A 22958-nucleotide genomic window follows, 5' to 3' on the forward strand; every position below is an offset into this window, starting at 1 on the left:
GCAAATATTTTCTCCCATTCTGTGTGTTGTCTTTTACTTTTGTTTCTGGTTTCCTTTACTATGCAAATGCTTGTAAGTTTGATTGAAGTGAAGTGAAGTCGCTGAGTCGTGTCCGACTCTTTGCGACCCCGTGGACTGTAGCCCACCAGGCTCTTCTGTCCATGGGATTCTCCAGGCAAGAATACTGGAGTGGGTTGCCATTTTCTTCTCCAGGGGAATCTTTCCAACCCAGGGATCGAACCCAGGTTTCCTGCATTACAGGCAGACGCTTTAACCTCTGAGCCACCAGCCATTTATTTTGGTTTTTATTTTCATAACTCTAAATTGTTGTTGAGTGGCTCAGTCATGTCTGACTCTTTGTGACCCCGTGGTCTGCAGCATGCCAAGCTTCCCTGTCCTACCCTATCTCCCAGAGTTTACTCAAATTCATGTCCAGACGCCATCCAACCATCTCATCCTCTGTCACCCCCTTCTCCTCCTGCCTTCAGTCTTTCCGAGGATCAGGGTCTTTTCAGTGCTCTTTTTCAGGCTCTTCGCATCAGGTGGCCAAAGTATTGGAGCTTCATTATCAGTCCTTCCAATGAGTATTCAGGACTGATTTCCTTTAGGATTGACTGATTTCATCTCCTTGCAGTCCAAGGGACTCTCAAGAGTCTTCTCCAACACCACAGTTCAAAAGCATCAAGTCTTTGGCATTCAGCCTTCTTTATGGTCCAATTCTCAGATCAGTACGTGACTACTGGAAAAACCACAGTTTTGACTATATAGACGTATGTTGGCAAAATGATGTCTTTGCTTTTTAATACGCTCTCTAGGTTTCCCAAAACTTTTTTCCGAGGAGCAAGTGTCTTAATTTCATGGCTGCAGTCATCATCCACGGTGATTTTGGAGCCCAGGAAAATGAAGTCTGTCACTGTTTCCATTGTTTCCCCATCTGTGTGCCATGATGTGATGGGACTGGAGGGCATGATTTTAGTTTTTTGAATATGGAGTTTTAAGTCTGTTTTTTCACTCTCCTCTTTCTCTTTCATCAAGAGGCTCTTTAGTTCCTCTTCGCTTTCTGCCATTAGGGTGGTGTCATCTGCATATCTGTGGTTACTGATATTTCTCCTGGCAATCTTGATTCCAGCACGAGCTTCATCCAGACCAGCATTTTGCATGATGTACTCTGGATATAAGTTAAATAAGCAGGGTGACAATATACAGCCTTGATGTACTCCGTTCCCAATTTTGAACCAGTCTGTTGTTCCATGTCCATTACTAACTGCTGCTTCTTGTCCTGCATACATGTTTCTCAGGAAACAGGTAAGGTGGTTGGGTGTTCCCATCTCTTTAGAAATTTTCCACAGTTTGTTGTGATCCACACAGTCAAAGGCTTTAGCATAGTCAGTGAAGCAGAAGTAGATATTTTTCTGGAATTTTCTTGCTTTTTCTATGATCCAGTGGATATTGGGGCTTCCCTTGTGGCTTAGCTGGTAAAGAATCTGCCTGCAATGCAGGAGACCTGGGTTCAATCCCTGGGTTGGGAAGATCCCCTGGAGAAGGGAAAGGCTAACTACTCCAGTATTCTGGCCTGGAGAATTCCATGGACTTTATAGTCCTTGGGGTCACAGAGAGTTGGACATGACTGAGCAAATTTCACTTCACTTCAATGGATGTTGGCAATTTGATCTCTGGTTCCCCTTTTTTTTTTTTTTTAATCAAGCTTTTACATCTGGAAGCTCTTGGTTCACATACGTTGAAGCCTAGTTTGAAGGATTTTGAGCATTACCTTGCTAGCATGTGAAATGAGAACAATTGTGTGGTGGTTTGAACATTCTTTGGCATTGCCTTTCATTGGGATTAGAATGAAAACTGACCTTTTCCAGTCCTGTGGCCACTGTTGAGTTTTTCAAATTTGCTGACATACTGACTGAAGCACTTTCATAACGTTGTCTTTTGTGATTTGAAATAGCTCAGCTGGAATTCCATCACCTCCACTAGCTTTGTTAGAATGAGTCCTAAGGCTCACTTGACTTGATACTCTAGGATGTCTGGCTCTAGGTGAGTGATACACCATTATGGTTATCTGGGTCATTAAGACAATTTTTGTACAGTTCTTCTGTATATTCTTGCCACCTCTTCTTGCAGAAGCAGAAGATACTAAGAGGAATCAAGATTGCTGGGAGAAATATTAATAACCTCAGATATGCAGATGACACCACCCTTATGGCAGAAAGTGAAGAGGAACGAAAAAGCCTCTTGATGAAAGTGAAAGAGGAGAGTGAAAAAGTTGGCTTAAAACTCAACATTCAGAAAACGAAGATCATGGCATCTGGTCCCATTACTTCATGGGAAATAGATGGGGAAACAGTGGAAACAGTGTCAGATTTTATTTTTGGGGGCTCCAAAATCACTGAAGATGGTGACTGAAGCCATGAAATTAAAAGACGCTTACTCCTTGGAAAGAAAGTTATGACCAACCTAGATAGCATATTGAAAAGCAGAGACATTACTTTGCCAACAAAGGTCTGTCTAGTCAAGGCTATGGTTTTTCCAGTGGTCATGTATGGATGTGAGTTGGACTGTGAGGAAAGCTGAGCACCGAAGAATTGATGCTTTTGAACTGTGGTGTTGGAGAAGATTCTTGAGAGTCCCTTGAACTGCAAGGAGATCCAACCAGTCCATTCTGAAGGAGATCAGCCCTGGGATTTCTTTGGAAGGAATGATGATAAAGCTGAAACTCCAGTAATTTTGCCACCTCACGGGAAGAGTTGACTCATTGGAAAAGACTGATGCTGGGAGGAATTGGGGGCAAGAGGAGAAGGGGACGACAGAGGATGAGATGGCTGATGGCATCACCGACTTGATGGACAGGAGTTTGAGTGAACTCCAGGAGTTGGTGATGGACAGGGAGGGCTGGTGTGCTGTGATACATGGGGTTGCAAAGAGTCGGACATGATTGAGCAACTGAACTGAACTCTCCAGTTTCACCAGTACCACTTTGAAGAGACTGTCTTTTCTCCATTGTATTTTCTTGTCTCCTTTGCCATAGGTTAATTGACCATAGATGCCTGGATTTATTTCTGGGCTTTCAATCCTGTTCCATTGGTGTATATTTCTGTTTTTGTGCCAACACAGCACTTTTTTGTTTACTGCAGCTTTGTAGTATAACCTAGAGTCGGGGGCCCTTTCCTCCAGCTCCATTTTTATTTTTTAGGATTGCTTTGGCTATTTGGGGTCTTTGTGTTTTCCTACAAACCATAAAATTTTTTTCTTCTAACTATGAAAAATGCCATTGGTAATTTGATAGGGATTGCACTGAATGGTAAGGAATCTGTCTGCCAATGTAGGAGATGCAGGTTTGATCCCTGGGTAGGAAAGATCTCCTGGAAGAAGAAATGGCAACCCCACTCCAGTATTCTTGCCTGGGAAACTCCAAGGACAGTGGAGCCTGGTAGGCTACAGTCTATGGGATTGCAAAGAGTTGGACATGACTGAGCACGCACGCACACATTGAATCTACAGATTACCTTGAGTAGTACATGAATTCTTCCAGTTCGTGGTATATATGGTATATCTATGCATCAGTTTGTGCATCTTTGATTTCTTTTATCAGCATCTTATAGTTTTTGGAGTACAGATCTTCTGCCTCCTTACGTTTATTCTTTGGTACTTTATTTTTGATGTGATGGTAAATGGGATTCTTTCCTTAATTTCTCTGACCTTTTAGTATATAGAAATGCAACAGATTTCTGTGTATTAATTTTGTATCCTTTACCACCTTCACTGATGACCTCTAGTAGTTTTCTGATAGCATCTTTAGAATTTTCTATGTATAGCATCGTGTCATCTATAGTGACAGTTTTATTTCTTTTCTAATTTTGATTCTTTTTGTTTTGCTTCTCCAACTGCCATCTCTAGGACTTCCAAAACTATATTGAGTAAACGTGGCAAGAGTGGACACCCTTGCCTTGTTCCTGATCTTAGAAATGCTTTCAATTTTTAACCAATAAGGATGACATTTGCTGTGGGTTTGTCATATATGGCCCTTTATTATGTTGAGATAAATGCCCACTTTCTGGAGAGTTTTTATCATTAATGGATGTTAAAAAATCTTTTTCTGCCTCTATGGAGAAGATCATATGGCTTTTATTCCTCAATTTATTAATGTGATATATCAAACTGGTTTGCAGATATTGAAAAATCCTTGCATGTCTGATTGAAATCCCACTTGATTATGGTGTAAGATCCTTTTAATATATTGCTGGATTTCATTTGGTAGTATTTTGTTGAGGATTTTTGTGTCTATGTTCATCAGTAATATTGACCTGTAATTTTCTCTTTTTGTGATATCTTTGATTTTGGTATTGGAGCCTCACAGAATAAGTTTGGGAGTATTTCTTCCTCTCTAATTTTTTGGAATAGTTTCAGAAGGATCAGTCTTAACTCTCAAAAGTTTAATAGAATTCACTTGTGAAGTCACCTGGTCCTGGAAATTTGTTTGTTGGAAGTTTTTAAATCACAATTTCAATTTCATTCCTTATGACTGGTCTGCTCATATTTTGTATTTCTTCCTGGTTCAGTTTTGGAAGATTGTACTTTTTAAAGAATTTATCCATGTTTTCTAGGCTGTCCCTTTTATTGTCAATATAGTGGTATCAGGTGTAACTTCTTTTTCATTTCTAATTTTTATTGGTTTGAATCCTCTTTCTTGATGACTCTGACTAAAGATTTGTCAATTTTGTTTATCTTTTCAAAGAACCAGCTTTTAGTTTCATTGATCTTTTCTGATTTTTGTTTCTATTTCATTTATATATGCTCCGATCTTTGTGATTTCTTTCCTTCTACTAGATGTCATGTTAGGTTTTTTGAGATTTTTCTGGTTTCCTGATGTATGCTTGTATCACTATACCTATCTTAGATTTTTCTGTGTTCCACAGGCTTTGGATTATTTTCATTTGTCTCTAGGTATTTTTTATTTCTTCAATAATCCATTGGTTGTTCAGTAGCATATTGTTTACCCTCCATTTGTTTGTGTATTTTGCAGTTTTTTTCTTATAGTCGTTTTCCAGTCTTACAGTGTTGTAGTCAGAAAAGAAGTTTGATATGATTTTAATTTTCTTAAATATACTGGGACCTGATTTGTGGTCTAGCATGTGATCTCTCCTAGAGAATGTTCCATATGCTCTTGAGTGTGTATTCTCCTGCTTTTAGATGGAATGCTTTATAAATATCAGTTAGGTTCATCTGGTCTAGTGTTTCCTTTAAGATGTGTTACCTTGATTTTTCTGTCTGAACGATCTGTCCATTGATGTCAAGTGTGGTGTTGAAGTCCTCCACTACTATTGTGTTATTGTCGATTTTCCTTTTATGGCTGTTAGTATTTGCCATATGTATTGAGATGCTCCTGTGTTGGGTGAATATACATTTACAGTTATATCTTCTTCCTGGATTTATCCCTTGATCACCATGTAGTGTTCTTTCTCTAACAGTTTTTTAATTTTGAAGTCTATTGTGCCTGATAATGAGTATTGCCACTCCAGCTTTCTTTTTGATTTCCATTTGCATGGAATACCCTTTATATTCCTTCACTTTCAGTCAGTGTGTCTCTAGATCTGAGGTGGATCTCTTGTAGGAAGTACATATATATATAAATATAAATATATATATATGGGTCTTTTTATCCAGTCAGTCTTTTGATTGGAGCATGTAGTCCATTTACATTTAATTACTGATAAGTGTGTTCATATTACCATATTGTTAATTGTTTGGGGCTTGTTTTTGTAGGTCTTCCCCTCCCCCTTTCTTCTTTTGTTCTTTACTCTTGTGATTTGATGATTATCTTTAGTGTTGTTTGAATTGCTTTTTCTTTTGTGTGTATATATCTATTGTAGATTTTTGGTTTGTGGTTACCATGAGGTTTTGATATAGCATTCTAAATATATGTGTGTATATAGACTATATATATATATATATATATATATATATATAGATATAGATATGCTCAGATGCTTAGTCATGTCCAGCTCTTTGTGACCCCATGGGCTGTAGCCTGCTAGGCTCCTCTGTCCATGGGCTTTTCCTGGCAAGAATACTGGAGTGAGTTGCCATTTTCTCCTCTAGGGGATCTTCCTGACCCAAGGACTGGAATTCTCTTATTTCTCTTGCATTGGCGGGATTCCTTACCACTAGTGCCACCTGGATGTATCTATCTATCTGTATAAGCAGTTAAAGGGTATACAAAACAATTAGATGTAAAATATGATAGTGAAAACTGTAGTCATTTTGTGTATCATCGAATTGTTTTATGTACCCCTTAACTGCTTACTGTGGATCTTGATGATTTTGCTACTTTGGTCTTTTAACTTCCCTAGTAGTTTGGTTTGTGCATGATTTCATACCTTTACTGTATATTTGCTTTTAATGAAGAGCTTTTCATTTCATTTCTTGTTTCTAATTCTTTAACATTTGTTGGAAAACTGGTTGGTTGATGCTCAAATTTTAGCTTTAGCTTGTCTGTAGTTTCTGATCTCTCCAAATCTGAATGAGAGCCTTTCTGGGTAGAGGTTGTAGGTTTCCCCCTTTGACCACTTTAAATGTCATGCCACTCCCTTCTGGCCTGCAGTTTCTTCTACTGAAATATCGACTGATAGCTTTATGGGAGTTCCCTTGTATGTTATTTGTTGCTCTCCCTCTGCTGCTGTTAATATTCTTTTTAATTTTTGTCATTTCCTAAAATTTCTTTGCTCTCTAAAATTGTAATCAAAATTATCAGCATAAACCTCAAGTTAGTAGTCACCAAGGAAACAGGTATTAGCAAAATACTTGTAACAAATTTAAAATTGTCTCCGTTCACATGATAGTGCTTTTCTCTTCCATTTCTTGGCTTTACAGCTTCTGCTCCAAACCAGTGAAAAGCCAAAAGATGTGAAAAAATGATAAAAGAGTATTTTGAGCAGGTTTAGGTATTCAAGTGTTAAATAGGATGGGAAAATTGAAGAGATGATGTTTCTCAGAAGGTCATCTAAAATTGCTTTTCTAACCTGATCCAATAGCCATTTCATCATGACTTTTAATGTTCTATGCACAAAACATATATAGGCCAATAGGTGAATAATTTCCATTAGTTAAAAAGAATGCAAAAGATGGTTGCATTTATTGATGCCTGTTACTCTTTGTGACCCTGTGGATTGTAGCCTGCCAGGCTCCGCTGTAGATGGAATTCTCTAGGCAAGAATACTGGAGTGGGTTGCCATTTTCTCCTCCAGTCAATATGCAATAATTTACTTCAAAACATTTTAACATATACTTTGTGATGTATGTGTATATGTATGTTGTTGTTCAGTTGTTACGTCGTGTCCAACTCTTTGTGACTCCGTGACGGTACATAGCATCCAGGCCTCCCTATCCCTCATATCTCCCGGAGTTTGCTCAAGTTCATGTTCACTGAATCAGTGATGCTATCCAACCGTCTCTTCTGCTGTCCTCTTCTCCTTTTGCTTTCAATCTTTCCCAGCATCAGGATCTTTTCCAGTGAGTCAGTTCTTCACATCAGGTGGCCAGAGTATTGGAGCTTCAGCACCAGTCCCTCCAATGAGTATTCAGGATTGATTTCCTTAAAGATTGACTGGTTTGATCTTCTTGCTGTCCAAGGGACTCTCAAGAGAGTACATATACGTGTATATATTAACTATACCTGTTTAATCTTACTGTGGGGGTAGGACAGATAGGATTTGAAGGACCCCAATCTGGTGGGAGTTTTCATTCCAATTCCAAAGAAAGGCAATGCCAAAGAATGCTCAAACTACAACACAACTGCACTCATCTCACATGCTAGTAAAGTAATGCTCAAAATTCTCCAAGCCAGGCTTCAGCAATATGTGAACTGTGAACTCCCTGAAGTTCAAGCTGGTTTTAGAAAAGGCAGAGGAACCAGAGATCAAATTGCCAACATCTGCTGGATCATGGAAAAAGCAAGAGTTCCAGAAAAACATCTATTTCTGCTTTATTGACTATGCCAAAGCCTTTGACTGTGTGGATCACAATACACTGTGGAAAATTCTGAAAGGGATGGGAATACCAGACCACCTAAACTGCCTCTTGAGAAATCTGTATGCAGGTCAGGAAGCACCAGTTAGAACTGGACATGGAACAACAGACTGGTTCCAAATAGGAAAAGGAGTACATCAAGGCTGTATATTGTCACCCTGCTTATTTAACTTCTATGCAGAGTACATCATGAGAAACGCTGGACTGGAAGAAACACAAGCTGGAATCAAGATTGCTGGGAGAAATATCAATAACCTGAGATATGCAGATGACACCACCCTTATGGCAGAAAGTGAAGAGGAACTAAAAAGCCTCTTGATGAAAGTGAAAGAGAAAAGTGAAAAAGTTGGCTTAAAGCTCAACGTTCAGAAAATGAAGATCATGGCATCTGGTTCTATCACTTCTCGGAAAATAGATGGGGAAACAGTGTCAGACTTTATTTTTTGGGGCTCCAAAATCACTGCAAATGGTGACTGCAGCCATCAAATTAAAAGACTCTTACTCCTTGGAAGAAAAGTTATGACCAACCTAGACAGTATATTCAAAAGCAGAGACATTACTTTGCTGTCTAAGGTCCGTCTAGTCTAGTCAAGGCTATGGTTTTTCCTGTTGTCATGTATGGATATGAGAGTTGGACTGTGAAGAAGGCTGAGTGCCGAAGAATTGATGCTTTTGAATTGTGCTGTTGGAGAAGACTCTTGAAGAGTCCCTTGGATTGCAAGGAGATCCAACCAGTCCATTCTGAAGGAGATCAGCCCTGGGATTTCTTTGGAAGGACTGATGCTAAAGCTGAAACTCCAGTATTTTGGCCACCTCATGCGAAGAGTTGACTCATTGGAAAAGACTCTGATGCTGGGAGGGATTGGGGGCAGGAGGAGAAGGGGACGACAGAGGATGAGATGGCTGGATGGCATCAAGGACTTGATGAACGTGAGTCTGAGTGAACTCTGGGAGATGGTGATGTACAGGGAGGCCGGGCGTGCTGCGATTCATGGGGTTGCAAAGAATCGGGACACGACTGAGCAACTGAACTGAATCTGGTGGCTTTAAACATTGCTATCTAAATCTGTATCACTGTTAATCAGCACAAAGGATGTTAGTAACTTTTCATTAGTGAATGGATCTTGAAAGATCAGTGGTTGTCTAGAAAGGCTGAGAGGGAATATGCATGAGGTAAAAGAATATGGCAGATCCTGCAAGCTCAGGACTTTTAATTACTACTGTAGGTGTAGAGTTCTGGGGGTTCACCTTCCCCCAAACCACCCACTTAGGACTATGCTTCCTGATCCAATCAGCTTACCTAATCCTGCCTTTAGAATATCACTGTGGTCCTACCTGCTGTGAGGCAAATCATAATCCCACAGACACCTTGATGGTTTTGAGAAGGAACTTCAAGCTTCCCAAAGACCGTTCATGTGAATTAATGTTTGTTCATGTGATTATTATAATATACCACCAGGTAGTGAAGTTATGCAAGAGGAAACATATAGCCTTACCTTCCAGTAAAGGTTTGTGGCTATCTACCAAATGAACATGTGACTGGTGTCTAAACTGGCCTAAAACAGACCACAATGGTGTGGAAAAGGAAACAAAAGGCCCATGCACCTTCATGCCATGGAGAGGGTCATATTTGATACCTGAGACCTTCCCTTAGTATAGTCCCTACTGCTGCTGCTGCTGAGTCGCTTCAGTCATATCCGACTGAAGGCTCCACCCATCTCCACCAGGCTCCCCTGGCCCTGAGATTCTCCAGGCAAGAACACTGCAGTGGGTTGCCATTTCTGAGCACCTCTTTAAGATCAGTAGGGTAGATATGTACTGATCTAAAGGGGCTGGAGAGAGAGCAATCCAGCTGTTGTAAAGGTCATCATCCTCTGGTAATGTAGCTAACAAAATAAGAGTTAACAATTTTCTGTCACTTCTGACTTCCCTGCTGGCTCAGATGGTAAAGCGTCTGTCTACAATGTGGGAGACCCGGGTTCAATCCCTGGGTTGGGAAGATCCCCTGGAGAAGGAAATGGCAATCCACTCCAGGACTATTGCCTGGAAAATCCCATGGACAGAGGAGCCTGGTAGGCTACAGCCCATGGGGTCGCAAGGAGTCAGACACAACTGAGTGACTTCACTTTCACTTTCTAATTAAAACTTGATTACTTAGAGGCTTTCAGTTTGCTAATGATTTTGCTCGTTAAATATAAATACAAAAAGGAAAACCTAGCAAAAACTGAATTCCTGCTCTAAATTTTAAAGAAAACTATTCTGTATGCCTGTTCAGATGAAGATGGTTGAGGTTAAGTGAAGAACAACTGGAAAATTCAAGAATCAACCTAAGTGCAGTTATAACATATGAGAAACCTAAAAGTAAAACTATGTCAAACACATTTTATTTGGTGTTTTCATGCTAGGTCAATCTAAACAACAACAACAAAGACCCGATTTGAACAGATTTTCTTTTAATATGACTATGTGTACATGGACAACTGAGAACAGGGAAAACCCCCAAATTAATGTTTTAACAAATTACAGCTGTTACTAAAGATGGTATGTCAGGATTTTAAGGAAACAGTCCAATAAATGAACAGCCCCTCATTCAATCTAATTAACCAACCCCTCCTTTAGTAAAAAAAACACTCTAGTGGCAGAAGTTTATCATTTTTAAAAAATACTCCATAATAAAACGTGTTTCCTCAATGTTCTCTCTCCTTCAGTATTTAGTTACTAACAGTCTCTCAAATGGTAACATAAAATTGAATTTATATCATCAAATGAAAGTGCAAGTTTGTACAGCCAAGCTCAGCAGCGGAAGTGAAGGGTGAAAGCTGATGGATGTCACATAGAACAAGGACCTTCATGAAGGTGTCCTGCAGTGTCCTGGGTGCTAAACACAGTCAACATTCCATCATTTTTTTCATTGCTCTTAAACGAGCAAAACCAAATTTTTTTTTTAAAATTTAAAGAAATAGTAAATCTTTATTCCCTCGCATATAATTTGAGATCCGGTAAGGCAAAGATAAGTCCCATCATCACTGGGGACAGCAGCAATAAACAGACTTCAGAAATAGCCCTGAATTATCAGCAACATTCTCTCACAGTAATATAAGGAATGCATCTCATAAATCAAATCTGCAATGTTATCACATTGTTCTAATTTATTTGATTAGTTTCTCTGAAAAACTTTATAAATACATTATTTAAGAGGACAGTAAATTATTTTCTTGCTCTAGAAAAAATAATTTTTTCACATTTTAAAACTTGAGTACGCTTTAGCAAAAAGATGCAAGAATGGGACAGCGGGGTTTGCAGAATGTCCATGTACAAGTTGCATTTACAGGAACCTGGTAATCTGCCTTTAAAATAGAGCTCTCTGCAATAATATTTTAACAAACAGGCTTAATTTAAACACCTCTCCTATTGACTCTACCTGTGGAACCAAGAGGTACTTATATTTTCAAGTATTACATTGTAAAAGGTAAAAATTTGTGTCAATTTTACATGTTAGCATTTAAAGACCAAAATATCTATGTGAAAAATCATGCCTACTCAGCCTATTTTTGATAGCCAAATGGTCTCATCTTTTAAAGAAAGCAGAAAAATATTGATTTCCTAAGAAGGAGCACACTGGAAAAAGCCATTTTAAAGTACTGAAGAACAAGGAGCATTTTTTTTTTCTCTATTGGCGAAAATTATTAGAAAAGCTTTCCAGTCTGTTGTCTTTAGCTAGTTTTAATAAAATCTTTTCAAAATGATGGTCAAGAAATCTTTAGAAAACTGGAGGAAGGGAAGATGCTCCTTTGCAGCATGGAAGGAATTCCATTAACTGTAGAAATTCTTTTTAAATTTCTGCTTTGGTTCTTCAGAAGAAATGCTCATATAACTTCTATATTAGGAGACAAGAAAGAACAGATTAATATGACATTTACCTAAAGTCTTAGAAAAATACTACAGTAATATCTTATCATTATGTTCCTAAAACTTTACTATGCTTTTTATACACCGTCTTTCATATGAACAGGCAATTTGATCAGGATCGCTGGTCTTCTATCTAATTGAATTCTACCACTAATAGGAAAACACATGTCCTTTCTTTAACTTAGGCTATATATCATTTACTTTTTCAAACTGTGTTAAGTCAATTGTACTTTGAGATTAGAAACTTTACATTCATTGGTCTTGAATCCTCAGTACCTGATGCTTCAGGCTCCAGTCATATGTTGAAGCTGAAATAAATGATGGTTGATAAGCAGCCATGAACAAAAACAACCCCTAACACCACCTACTAATACAGACACTGGACTATGTTCCTAGAAAACAGTGGGAATGAAATGACAGGTAAATCATTACATCACCTTTAAATCAAAAGGTGATTTAAAACCTGGCAAATGAAACAAAGTCATCTGAACATTCCTTCCATCTCTGTGAATCTGTGACATGACAAAGTAGGAAGCTGTACCAGGAGTGTTTCCATCAACACACAGGTAATCAGATTGTTCTCAAAGGCTTAATTTAACAGAATGTCAGGTGTTAATAGCTTTCATTTACAGTGGACCTTCTTCCTTTCACAATCTTAAAAAAGTAGATCACTAAAGCAAAGTTACAGGCCCAAGGTCAGTATCTTAGAGGAGGACAAAAAGACTAGCTTCATGTGTATAAAGGTTCAAAATTGGCTTTTTCAACCAGTTTTAAACTGGAAAATATTGGTTAGATCTAATATATTTATATCTAAAAATATCTGTTGCAATCTAATACAAAACAATTTGACCACAAGTAATGCTTTACTAACTCAGCTAAACATCCTGAATTTGTCTGGTGCTGTTACGACAGTATAAAGAGATGCTGGTCAATATGTGAAAGTGGGGTGCTGGGAGAGAGAGAAGTTGATAGAATTCCAAGAGGTTTGAAAAGAGATGAAGCTGGATTATCCAATTTGTTCTGGAGCCTGATGAGATTGTGCTGTTAAGTCACTAGGAGCACTGAGTTGGCAATTTTTTATGTTGTTATTTCTCTGGGTCCTGTAAAGCTATTGTTCTTTTTGCACAATGACTTCAGCTTAACTGTAAGTCCCAGAGGGCCTAAGAGAGTCAACAGCTGCAGTCACTCAACTAGGAATGGAAGGCCCCTGGGCTCAGTATACTAGACTGGTCCTGTTACCTAAATCGTTATCTCATTACACGTAAAAAGGACAATAATGTATTATCCCAGGTTGCTGTGCCAAACATGAGAAAAATCATGAGAGAACATGCTGAAAGTGAAAAAAGTAACAGTGTCAGCTGCTCAGTCATGTCCAACTTTTTGCAACCCTGTTGACTGCAGCCCGCCAGGCTCCTCTGTCCATAGGGTTCTCTAGATAAGAAAACAGGAGTGGGTAGCCATTCCCTTCTCCAGGGGATCTTCCTGACTCAGGGATTGAATCTGTGTCTCCTGCATTGCAGCAGGATTCTTTACCAGCTGAGCCACCTGTTGGCAGTCTTCAAATATCTTTAGAACTGAGAAAGATGGAATAGAAACCAAACAAACCTTATCTCCAGTGGACAGAACTTGGTTCACTGGCCACTCAGTTATGGTTAAGTTTTTGTCTTACTATAAAGCATATTCTGACCAGCAGTGTCTCTGGGCAATGAATGTTGCTCTGTGAGGGGAGGCCCACATATACCCACAGGTGCTACAGACTGAATTTCTACACTGATTGGGAGAATAAGAGGGGCCCTAGAAGTTGCCCAACACAACTCAAAATTCAATTTCTATGACCCATACAGTCTTTTCCATGAGGTGTATCTGGTCCCTTGAAGGACAAAGTGTGCCAAAGTCACACAGGACAAGGTTCACTCCCTCTTCAGTGTTAGTCGCTCAGTCATGTCTGACTGCGATTCCATGGACCATAGCGCACCAGGCTCCTCTGTCCATGGATCCCTCAGGCAAGAATACTGGAGTGGGTTGCCATTCCCTTCTCCTTCCATCTTCGGTGTCACCTATTTCTGACGTTTACTGAAGGGAGTTTGAGGCAAGCTTACCTGCTGTCTGTTGTGTCTGAACACCGTCTACCTGAGGCAGGGGTCCAAGTGTCCCTTCATCGTCAAAGGCCAAAATTGGATTCAAAGGAATATCTGGATTCTCACTGTTGGTGACATCTAGTCTGGATGGTTTAGATCCAATGGGTAAGTTTATAATTTCTTCAAAATTTTCATTCTGAACTGATATTCCATTTTCACTTGGTTGTTTTTCCAAACTGGGAGTACTAGGGAGTTCGAAAAATCAAAATTAAAGGAGTTAGTATTAAAACTGGAAAACATTTTTAGGACAACCCAAAACTTTTATAATAAATCAGAATGACATCATTTTTAATAAAAATTGTTTCAACATATTTATACTTAAAAAAAATCTTTTTAAAGTTAATAAAATGGAACAATTTATCAATTAGAATAGATCATTATCAATAAAATTCTACATACATTTAACAATTTCTACTGCAGGCATTTTACATCCTTTTGTCTGATAAAAATAGCCCTCATTAGGATCTTTACTTCAAGGATGAGGGGATTATAACTTGGGGATGAGGGGGATAATTTGTACAAGCTGCATAAGTACTGTGAGACAGTCTGCATTCCAGACTGGCTACATGATTTCTGGTCCTGTTTTTCTCATAATGCTGTTTTGTACACTGCCTGGCTATTCAAATTCTCCCTGGCTATCTCTAGCTTCCTAAAACATGAACATAATTGTATAGGTTAATTGTTCTAGACCAACCTTCTCATCTTTGCCCCTTAACTCTGCCTCTGACCCTACCTTGATTCTTATCAATTCATGTTTAATAGCTTAGATTTTTGAGATACATTCAATTAGCCATGAAATCCTTAATTTTCTACCTGTAATTTCTTTTATGTTTTGTGCTCCCTCCACATACTCCATAACCAAACCAGCATCCCTTTTTAGGTTATATATTATGCTTACAATGTGACAAAACAATGCCTATGCATCAAACGGATGCTAGATTAATTTTACTGTTGATTTTATCTGACTGCAGTAGTAAACATATTTGCAAGCTTCATGATTTGTTCAGTGCTCGTAAGAAAATGACCCTCCTTGACAGGAGTTAGTCTTCAAATGGAAAATGAGGCAAAAATTGTGAATGTTTTAACTTTTAATATACATTGATTATTAACTGAATGTTTAGCTATAGACAGGTCTATGGAAGAGATCAGAAAATCAGGTCTCTGTCAGTAATGCCAGCAACTTGAACTTTAGTAAGTTAGTCTTTTTTCCATCTCCTTCCCAAATGGTGAAAATGAAGCTAATATACATCCACTCTTTCCACGGTCCCCCTCCCACATTTTTTTTTTTTTTTGCTTCTCTGCTCCTGTGTTGAGGATATAGTTTATTTTCCTCAGTCAGTAAGATATATTGACTTTGTGGAACATATTCTAAAGCATTTCTGATATGGATATTTTGGTACATTTTTTGTTAACTATTGGACTTCCCTGGTGGCTCAGAAGGTAAAGTGTCTGCCCGCAATACGGGAGACCTGGGTTCGATCCACAGGTCGGGAAGACCCCCTGGAGAAGGAAATGGCAACCCACTCCAGTACTCTTGCCTAGAAAATTCCATGGATGGAGGAGCCTAGTGGGCTACAGTCCATGGGGTCGCAAAGAGTCAGACATGACTGAGCGACTTCACTTTCACTTTGTTAACTATTAAACCTCTTCTTTTAGGAGAAAAAGAAAGATGCCTGACCTAACTGCATCACAAGGCCTTGCAGGGTACAGTGAAAATATTATTTGTAAGAGTGCTGTGGAAAAGAACATAAAATTATTATACAGATTCAGACTATGATGGTGTGGTGCTTTCCCACGATTGTACCATGGAACTGAGAGGAAGCTTGGCATCACAGTCTACATGAGTATGCTTGCATGCACACACACTGAATGCCTGCCATCCTATTCTTTCCCAATATGAGTGAGCTTTCTGTAACCAGGGAGAGTTTCGGTTCTCATCCCACAGAGATTTAAGTACAAGTTTTGGCAAAAGAATATATCTTCAAAGCCCTTGTTCCTTGATGGATGTCAGCTCCATCACCTTTCAGACCTGCGTGTGCTGACAAGCTATAATGGCAACACCAACCCCACGTTTGACTCAACAGCTGACTTCATTTTCCCCTTCCACTACTACCCAACCCCTCCACCCAGTCTTGTTAACAATTAGAGGAATAATCATACCATATGCTTTGGATGACCAATTATTAAATGTTCAGAGGACACAGTGATATGCGAAAACTATTAAACTGAAGTTGAAGTTGCTGAGGTTAGGGTTTATGGATCCTCTTTAAGATACGAGAACTAGCTTTTGAATTCCTCCTCTTTGGCTTACACTCGAGGTTGAAGCTGGATGTAGGACTTTTGAAGATATGTTTTGGGTTCTTATACAATGATTGATCACTTGGTGATTTTACCACTGAAGAGAGTCAGCTAATGTATAAGCTAATTTTATTCCCTGGAGAGAATTACCAGTGGCTTAAAAAACTTATTCCTTGTTATAATAATGGGGCACTCTCTGCAGTACTTTTAAATAGGAGTTGGAAATGAATATTTAAAAATTAAACTAATTTAAAAATAAAATATTACTTCATGTCTCGGATAATTTTGAAAATTTATTCAACATAATCAAAAGCTTATTGTTAAGGTATCTCTTCAGAAAATTGTGTTTTTTTGGAATTCTAAGTGGGCAAAATAAAAAATGTTTACTGTCCCAGGAAGATAATACAAAGATACCCTATGACACCTTAGGATGACTTGTCTTTTCATTGCTGCCAATACTATAAAATGTGTGGTATGTGTTTTTAGATTAAGAATTTATATATATCAACCATTATGCCATATACCTTAAACTTACACAGTGCTATTTATCAATCACATCTCAATATAACTAGGAAGAAAAAAGATCTTAGATCTTAAGACATATTGTTCTATCAATTAAAAGAAAATTAATCTGAGGAGCTTCAATTCTCTTATGGTGTCTAAGGCTGGCATTAGAGACAGAACTTTTTTCATGTTTGAGACAGCACTGTTAAAATCCTGTCAATATAAATGCAAGGGAAGAGTAAGGCAATCTTCCCTCAACCCACACTTCTTAACTACTGTCAACAAACATTTGTTTCCTTGTAGGAAGTCCTACTACTGGTATAAGAAATACTGGCATCTAAATTGCTTTTACTAAGGAACAAACCTGTGACTCATTATAATATTATATACAGTAAAAATACAGCTGTTATATATCATCAAAGTGTGTGAAGATGGTCCAGGATCATGCCAAAGGTATATAAAGGAAAGTAACAAATTATTCCCTGTAATTTGATTAAACAGCCACACAAAAACCTCACCATCATATTTAGCAGTTCAAGAAAAGACATTTTCCTTTTCTCAGATCACAAAATTACTACCTCTAACCAAAATAATGAATCTAAATATAATAAATCTTCACGTTAAAACTCTGAAATTCTGTCTGGCCCCATCAGAAAATTCTGGTGGGATTTGGCGGAGCTAACAGTGGTTGGGGAAGGGATGGTTAGACAAAAACTGTCCTGCTTTGCTCTAATGTGCTAAGAAAAGCCCCGGCTGTCTAACTCACCTGTCCACCGTCACTTTTGATTGGTGAGAGGTAACCACGTGGGTGCTGGCCTCTAGTTCCTCCGATCCTGGAGAGTTTGTCATATTTGGAAGTGTAGATACTGCTGGACATAGCAAAGATAATGGGATATAGGGTTACTACTACTCTACTATCAAACCCAAAGCCCAGCAGCCAGAATGCTTGGATTTATGTCCTGGCTCTGCCACTTTCCAGCTCTGTGACCTTGGGCAAGCCATAAATGCTCTGTGCTTTGGTTTCCTCATGGATAATAGTACCTACCTCATAGGCTACCGTGAGAAGTAAATAGAACACTTGTACTTAGTAAGAGTACTTAGAACACTGCATGGCACATTGTAAGGGTGGAAACCAGGGCTGCTATTATTTTTGCCTGCACCCAATTGATTTTGGGCAAAATACGTAATACTGAAATCACAGCAATTGATGAAGACAGTAGTATGTTGACTTGGCCAAGCTGATGCTGAACAAATGATTACTGAAGGATTTGGAGCAAATAATCATGAAATACCCTAAGTGGTGAAAAGTGGTTTTACCCTATTTGATAAAACTCAGTTTAGTTCTAGTCACACTTAAGAATGGTATGGATTTCATACATGGAAGGCCAGTGAATTGTACCTAACTATGCTACCTAGTCATTCAACGCTCCCTGCTGGAGTCTAGCGTAAGCCAACAGTATTGATAAGTGACTTTAAAATCTGGGCCAGGTTTATATGAAGTCTTATAAAACTTAACGTCGATCATAGTTTCAGGGACTTTTGTGGCAGTTTATGGTTTCAGCTTGATGTCAGAGAATAAGTGAAATGATTCCAAAGAAGTGTTATTTCACAGCTTAGTACAAATTGAATAAAATGGCCAGATGTACAAAGAACTTAGTAACTGAAGCAAAGAAGAGATTGATAACTTAAAAGCTGTCAACATTTACAAAATTGGTAACGGCTTCTGAGAAGACTTCTGATAGGTCTGCAAATTCACCTGCCGCCCTAGCCTAGAATTCTCTTTGGAGCACTGGTAATACCATTTAGCCCTCAACCACATGAGAGACTGGGAGAAGAGGAAAATGTGTCAGATAATCCTCAGGCCTCTTTCTAGCAGTATTCAATCACACTGATTATTAGTGACGATAAACACAAGTATGATGACTGACAAGTTTCACCTTCCCTCTCACCATTGTTCGTTCCAGAAGAATATCAAAAGAATTGACAGGGAAATAGCAGAAAGAAGAAAGACTGGGGGAAAAAAAACTAGGAGCTATTTATTTGGCTCTGCACAATCTACAGCATCAGCTCCTCAAATAATCCTGAGTTGGTACAATTTACACCCTAAAATGCGCATTCTGATCACTCACTGGGTGCCACACCTGCTTCAAGCCTGCATCTATTACAACATTCCTAGAGACAACCTGTTAAAAATACAGTGGGGTTAACAGGCAACCATTAAGGCTGTTTTCCAAACAAATATAATTAGGGCATCTTTAAAAGAGCATGGGGAAAAAAAAAAGATGGGGACTTCCCTGGTGGTTCAGTGACTGGGAGACTCCATGCTCCCAAGGCAGGGGGCCTGGGTTCAATTTCTGGTCAAGGAACAAGATCTCACATGATGCAACTGGGAATTCAAACACTGCAACTAAAGATCCTGTATGCCAAATACAACTAAGATCTGGTGCAGCCAAACAAATATTTAAAAAGAGCATGAAAACACCATTAAGAAGGGGTCATGACCTAAAGGACCTAGGAAAGCCTCTACTGAAGTAAAACCAAATCCCTAAAAACCCCAAAGTTCACATTTGAAAGTCCCTAGAGTTTATAGACCTGCTTCTTGAGAAACCTATATGCAGGTGAGGAAGCAACAGTTAGAACTGGACATGGAACAACAGACTGGTTCCAAATAGGAAAAGCAGTACATCAAGGCTGTATATTGTCACCCTGCTTATTTAACTTCTATGCAGAGTACATATGGCAACCCACTCCAGTACTCTTGCCTGGAAAATCCCATGGATGAAGAAGCCTGGTAGGCTGCAGTCCATGGGGTCGCTAAGAGGCACGACTGAGCGACTTCACTTTCACGCGTTGGAGAAGGAAATGGCAACCCACTCCAGTGTTCTTGCCTGGAGAATCCCAGGGACGGCGGAGCCTGATGGGCTGCCGTCTATGGGGTTGCACAGAGTCGGACACGACTGAAGCGACTTAGCAGCAGCAGCAGAGTACATCATGAGAAACGCTGGGCTGGAAGAAGCACAAGCTGGAATCAAGATTGCTGGGAGAAATATCAATAACCTCAGATATGCAGATGACACCACCCTTATGGCAGAAAGTGAAGAGGAACAAAAAAGTCTCTTGATGAAAGTGAAAGACAAGAGTGAAAAAGCTGGCTTAAAGCTCAACATTCAGAAAACTAAGATCATGGCATCTGGTCCCATCACTTCATGGGACATAGATGGGGAAACAGTGGAAACAGTGTCAGACTTTATTTTTTTGGGCTCCAAAATCACTGCAGATGGTGACGGTAGCCATGAAATTGAAAGACGCTTACTCCTTGGAAGGAAAGTTATGACCAACCTAGTTAGCATATTGAAAAGCAGAGACATTACTTTGCCAACAAGGTCCCTCTAGTCAAGGCGATGGCTTTTCCAGTGGTCATGTATGGATGTGAGTTGGACTGTGAAGAAAGCTGAGTGCCGAAGAATGGATGCTTTTGAACTGTGGTGTTGGAGAAGACTCTTGAGAGTCCCTTGGACTGCAAGGAGATCCAACCAGTCCATTCTGAAGGAGATCAGCCCTGGGTGTTCCTTGGAAGGAATGATGCTGAAGCCGAAACTCCAGTACTTTGGCCACCTCATGCGAAGAGCTGACTCATTGGAAAAGACTCTGGTGCTGGGAGGGATTGGGGGCAGGAGGAAAAGGGGACGACAGAGGATGAGATGGCTGGATGGTATCACTGATTCGATGGACGTGAGTATGAGTGAACTCCGGGAGTTGGTGATGGACAGGGAGGCCTGGCATGCTGTGATTCATGGGGTCACAAAGAGTCGGACATGACTGAGTGACTGAACTGAACTGAGAGTTTACAGAGAAATGTCCTTTCCTGTAAATCATTTCATTTGTCTTAAAAAAAAAAAAAAAGGCAAGCAAAAGAAACTGAGGTATCTCTGGTCCTGTCTCTTCATATTGACACTGCAGATGACGAAAGGAGAAAACAATAATGTACTATTGACCAACCACCCTTCTGTAAAATCATGAAGTTTTATTTTCATTTACATCAAATTTGATTTAAAATCACCAAGAAATTAATCATCTCTGGCCAAAGCCTATGGCATATGAACAATTTTCTAATGAAATTTCAACAATTTTCAAATTTTAATTGTCTTCTGAAGTCAGAACTTACATAACATTTAAATCCTTTTCTGAGAACTGCTGTAAGTACAGAAAGTTTAATGTCCTTAATAGCAAATATAAATACAGGTTCCTTTAGCAGATGGTGACAGTGTTAGTCCTATAGTCGTGTCTGACTCTTTGTGACCCCATGGGCTGTCCATGGAATTCTCCAGGTAAGAATACTGGAGTGGGTTGCCATTTCCTTCTCCCGGGGATCTTTCTGACCCAGGGAATAAACCTGAGTCTCCAAATGATATTTAATTATATATTCAAAGAAAATTAATTTTACTGTGTGTATATACTGGAGAAGGAAATGGCAACCCACTCCAGTATTTTTACCTGGAAAATCCTATGACAGAGGAGCCTGGTGGGTTATAGGCCATGGATGGGGTCACAAGAGTTGCACATGACTTAGCGACTAAACCATCCACCACTATGAAAGTGAAGTGAAAGTGAAGTTGCTCAGTCGTGTCCGACTCTTTGCGACCCCGTGGACTGTAGCCCACCAGGTTCCTCCGTCCATGGGATTCCCCAGGCAAGAATGCTGGAGTGGGTTGCCATTTCCTTCTCCAGGGGAATCTTCCCGACCCAGGGATCGAACCCAGGTCTCCCGCATTGCAGGCAGACGCTTTAACCTCTGAGCCACCAGGGAAGCCCTATATAAAGGCATATATATCAGATATGGACACACAAATATATACATAATAGAACAAGTATATGATATAAAATGACTTAAGATATCAACTCCATTAGAGTATAACCAAATGTGAAAAAAAATCTGCTAGAAAATGCTACAGATTTTTAGATAAATAGATTTGTAGATTAGATGAGATACACCTAAGCTTCTGTGAATGAATTAGTTTTGTTTATTTTAAAATCAGTGCTTATCTTGACCTCTAGAGTCAATTCAAAAATTCTGCATTTGAATTGAGTTCACTGAAATACATACCTGTTCCTCCAGTGGGAGTTCCCTTGGTTATATCTCCATTTCTCTGATCAACAGTTTTCTAGCCAAGAAAAAAGCATTTTTAATGTTAAAATTACAGGTTTAAAAAAAAAACAACATCAAGAATAGTTTTAAAAATGGCCATCTCAATACCTTATCTGAAGCTTCTGTTCTTCTGGTTCTTTTCATAATCTCCTCAAGTCGCTACAAGAAAGGAAGAATTGAGCAAACAGATCCGATAAAGGAAGAAAGCTGGCCTGGTGCATTTCGCTAAGCAAATAGCAGGGCACCTAAACATGTCTATTTTAGGAAAATATTCTCTTTGTCTTAATTGGAGTTATTAAAAAAAGTTAACGGTAAAGAACCTGCCTGCCAATGCAGGAGAGGTAAGAGACACAGGCTCAATCCCTGAGTTGGGAAGATCCCCTAGAGGAGGAAATGGCAAACCACTCCAGTATTCTTGCCTCCAGAATCCTGTGGGCAGAGGAGCCTGGAGGGCTACAGTTCATAGGGTCCGCAAAGAGTCAGGCACAGCACACACACAAAAACGTTGGAATTGGCTTGGGCCACATGAATTGGAAGTAACTTTCTGGTGAGGACTGAAACACCAAGACCGATGTCTTTGGAGGAGAATATTAATACTGAGCTATTTTAGAGAACCTAAAATGGGCAAGACACATTTGTTTTCTGAATGTGGTGAGCCAGTCTCTCCATCTTTAGCCTGCTTCATTCTAGGAAGAATCAGAGCAGTGAGTGTCCCAAATACCTTCTTCCTCTCCAGGCGCTCTTGCTCTTCTCTCTGGAAATGTTTTTCCCGCTCCTGCCGGACCCTTTCTGCTTCTTCCCGAACACGAGCTTCTTCTTCCTTCTGAAAATGAGAAGACGGCATCGGCTTCATAGAGACAAGCTGGCTTTGCCCGCTGCCCCGAAATCCCGGGGCACAGGAGACTCAGAGCGCTCCTCACCACACGCTAGAC

The 22958-nt window shown here is 39.5% G+C and overlaps 1 protein-coding gene across 15 annotated transcripts in view; it reads right to left on the reverse strand.

Moving 5' to 3' along the window:
- Positions 1 to 10467: 10467 nt before the first annotated feature.
- The window catches only part of MAP7 (microtubule associated protein 7), a 181503-nt gene continuing 169012 nt past the window's right edge, over positions 10468 to 22958 (reverse strand). For 8 of the 15 annotated variants that reach the window (XM_069598488.1, XM_069598478.1, XM_069598480.1 and 5 more), the window contains 6 exons: positions 22748 to 22849; positions 22135 to 22185; positions 21985 to 22042; positions 17647 to 17749; positions 14040 to 14263; positions 10468 to 11908 (listed from right to left, as the gene is read on the reverse strand). In XM_069598488.1, coding sequence (XP_069454589.1) covers positions 11898 to 11908; positions 14040 to 14263; positions 17647 to 17749; positions 21985 to 22042; positions 22135 to 22185; positions 22748 to 22849 — 549 coding nt within the window. In that variant the 3' untranslated portion in view covers positions 10468 to 11897. The remainder of the gene's footprint in view (positions 11909 to 14039; positions 14264 to 17646; positions 17750 to 21984; positions 22043 to 22134; positions 22186 to 22747; positions 22850 to 22958) is intronic. The other 7 variants (XM_069598489.1, XM_069598479.1, XM_069598481.1 and 4 more) reach the window with 1 other exon arrangement.

The sequence above is a fragment of the Ovis canadensis genome, chromosome 8, assembly GCF_042477335.2.
Source record: "Ovis canadensis isolate MfBH-ARS-UI-01 breed Bighorn chromosome 8, ARS-UI_OviCan_v2, whole genome shotgun sequence".
Lineage (NCBI taxonomy): Eukaryota > Metazoa > Chordata > Mammalia > Artiodactyla > Bovidae > Ovis > Ovis canadensis.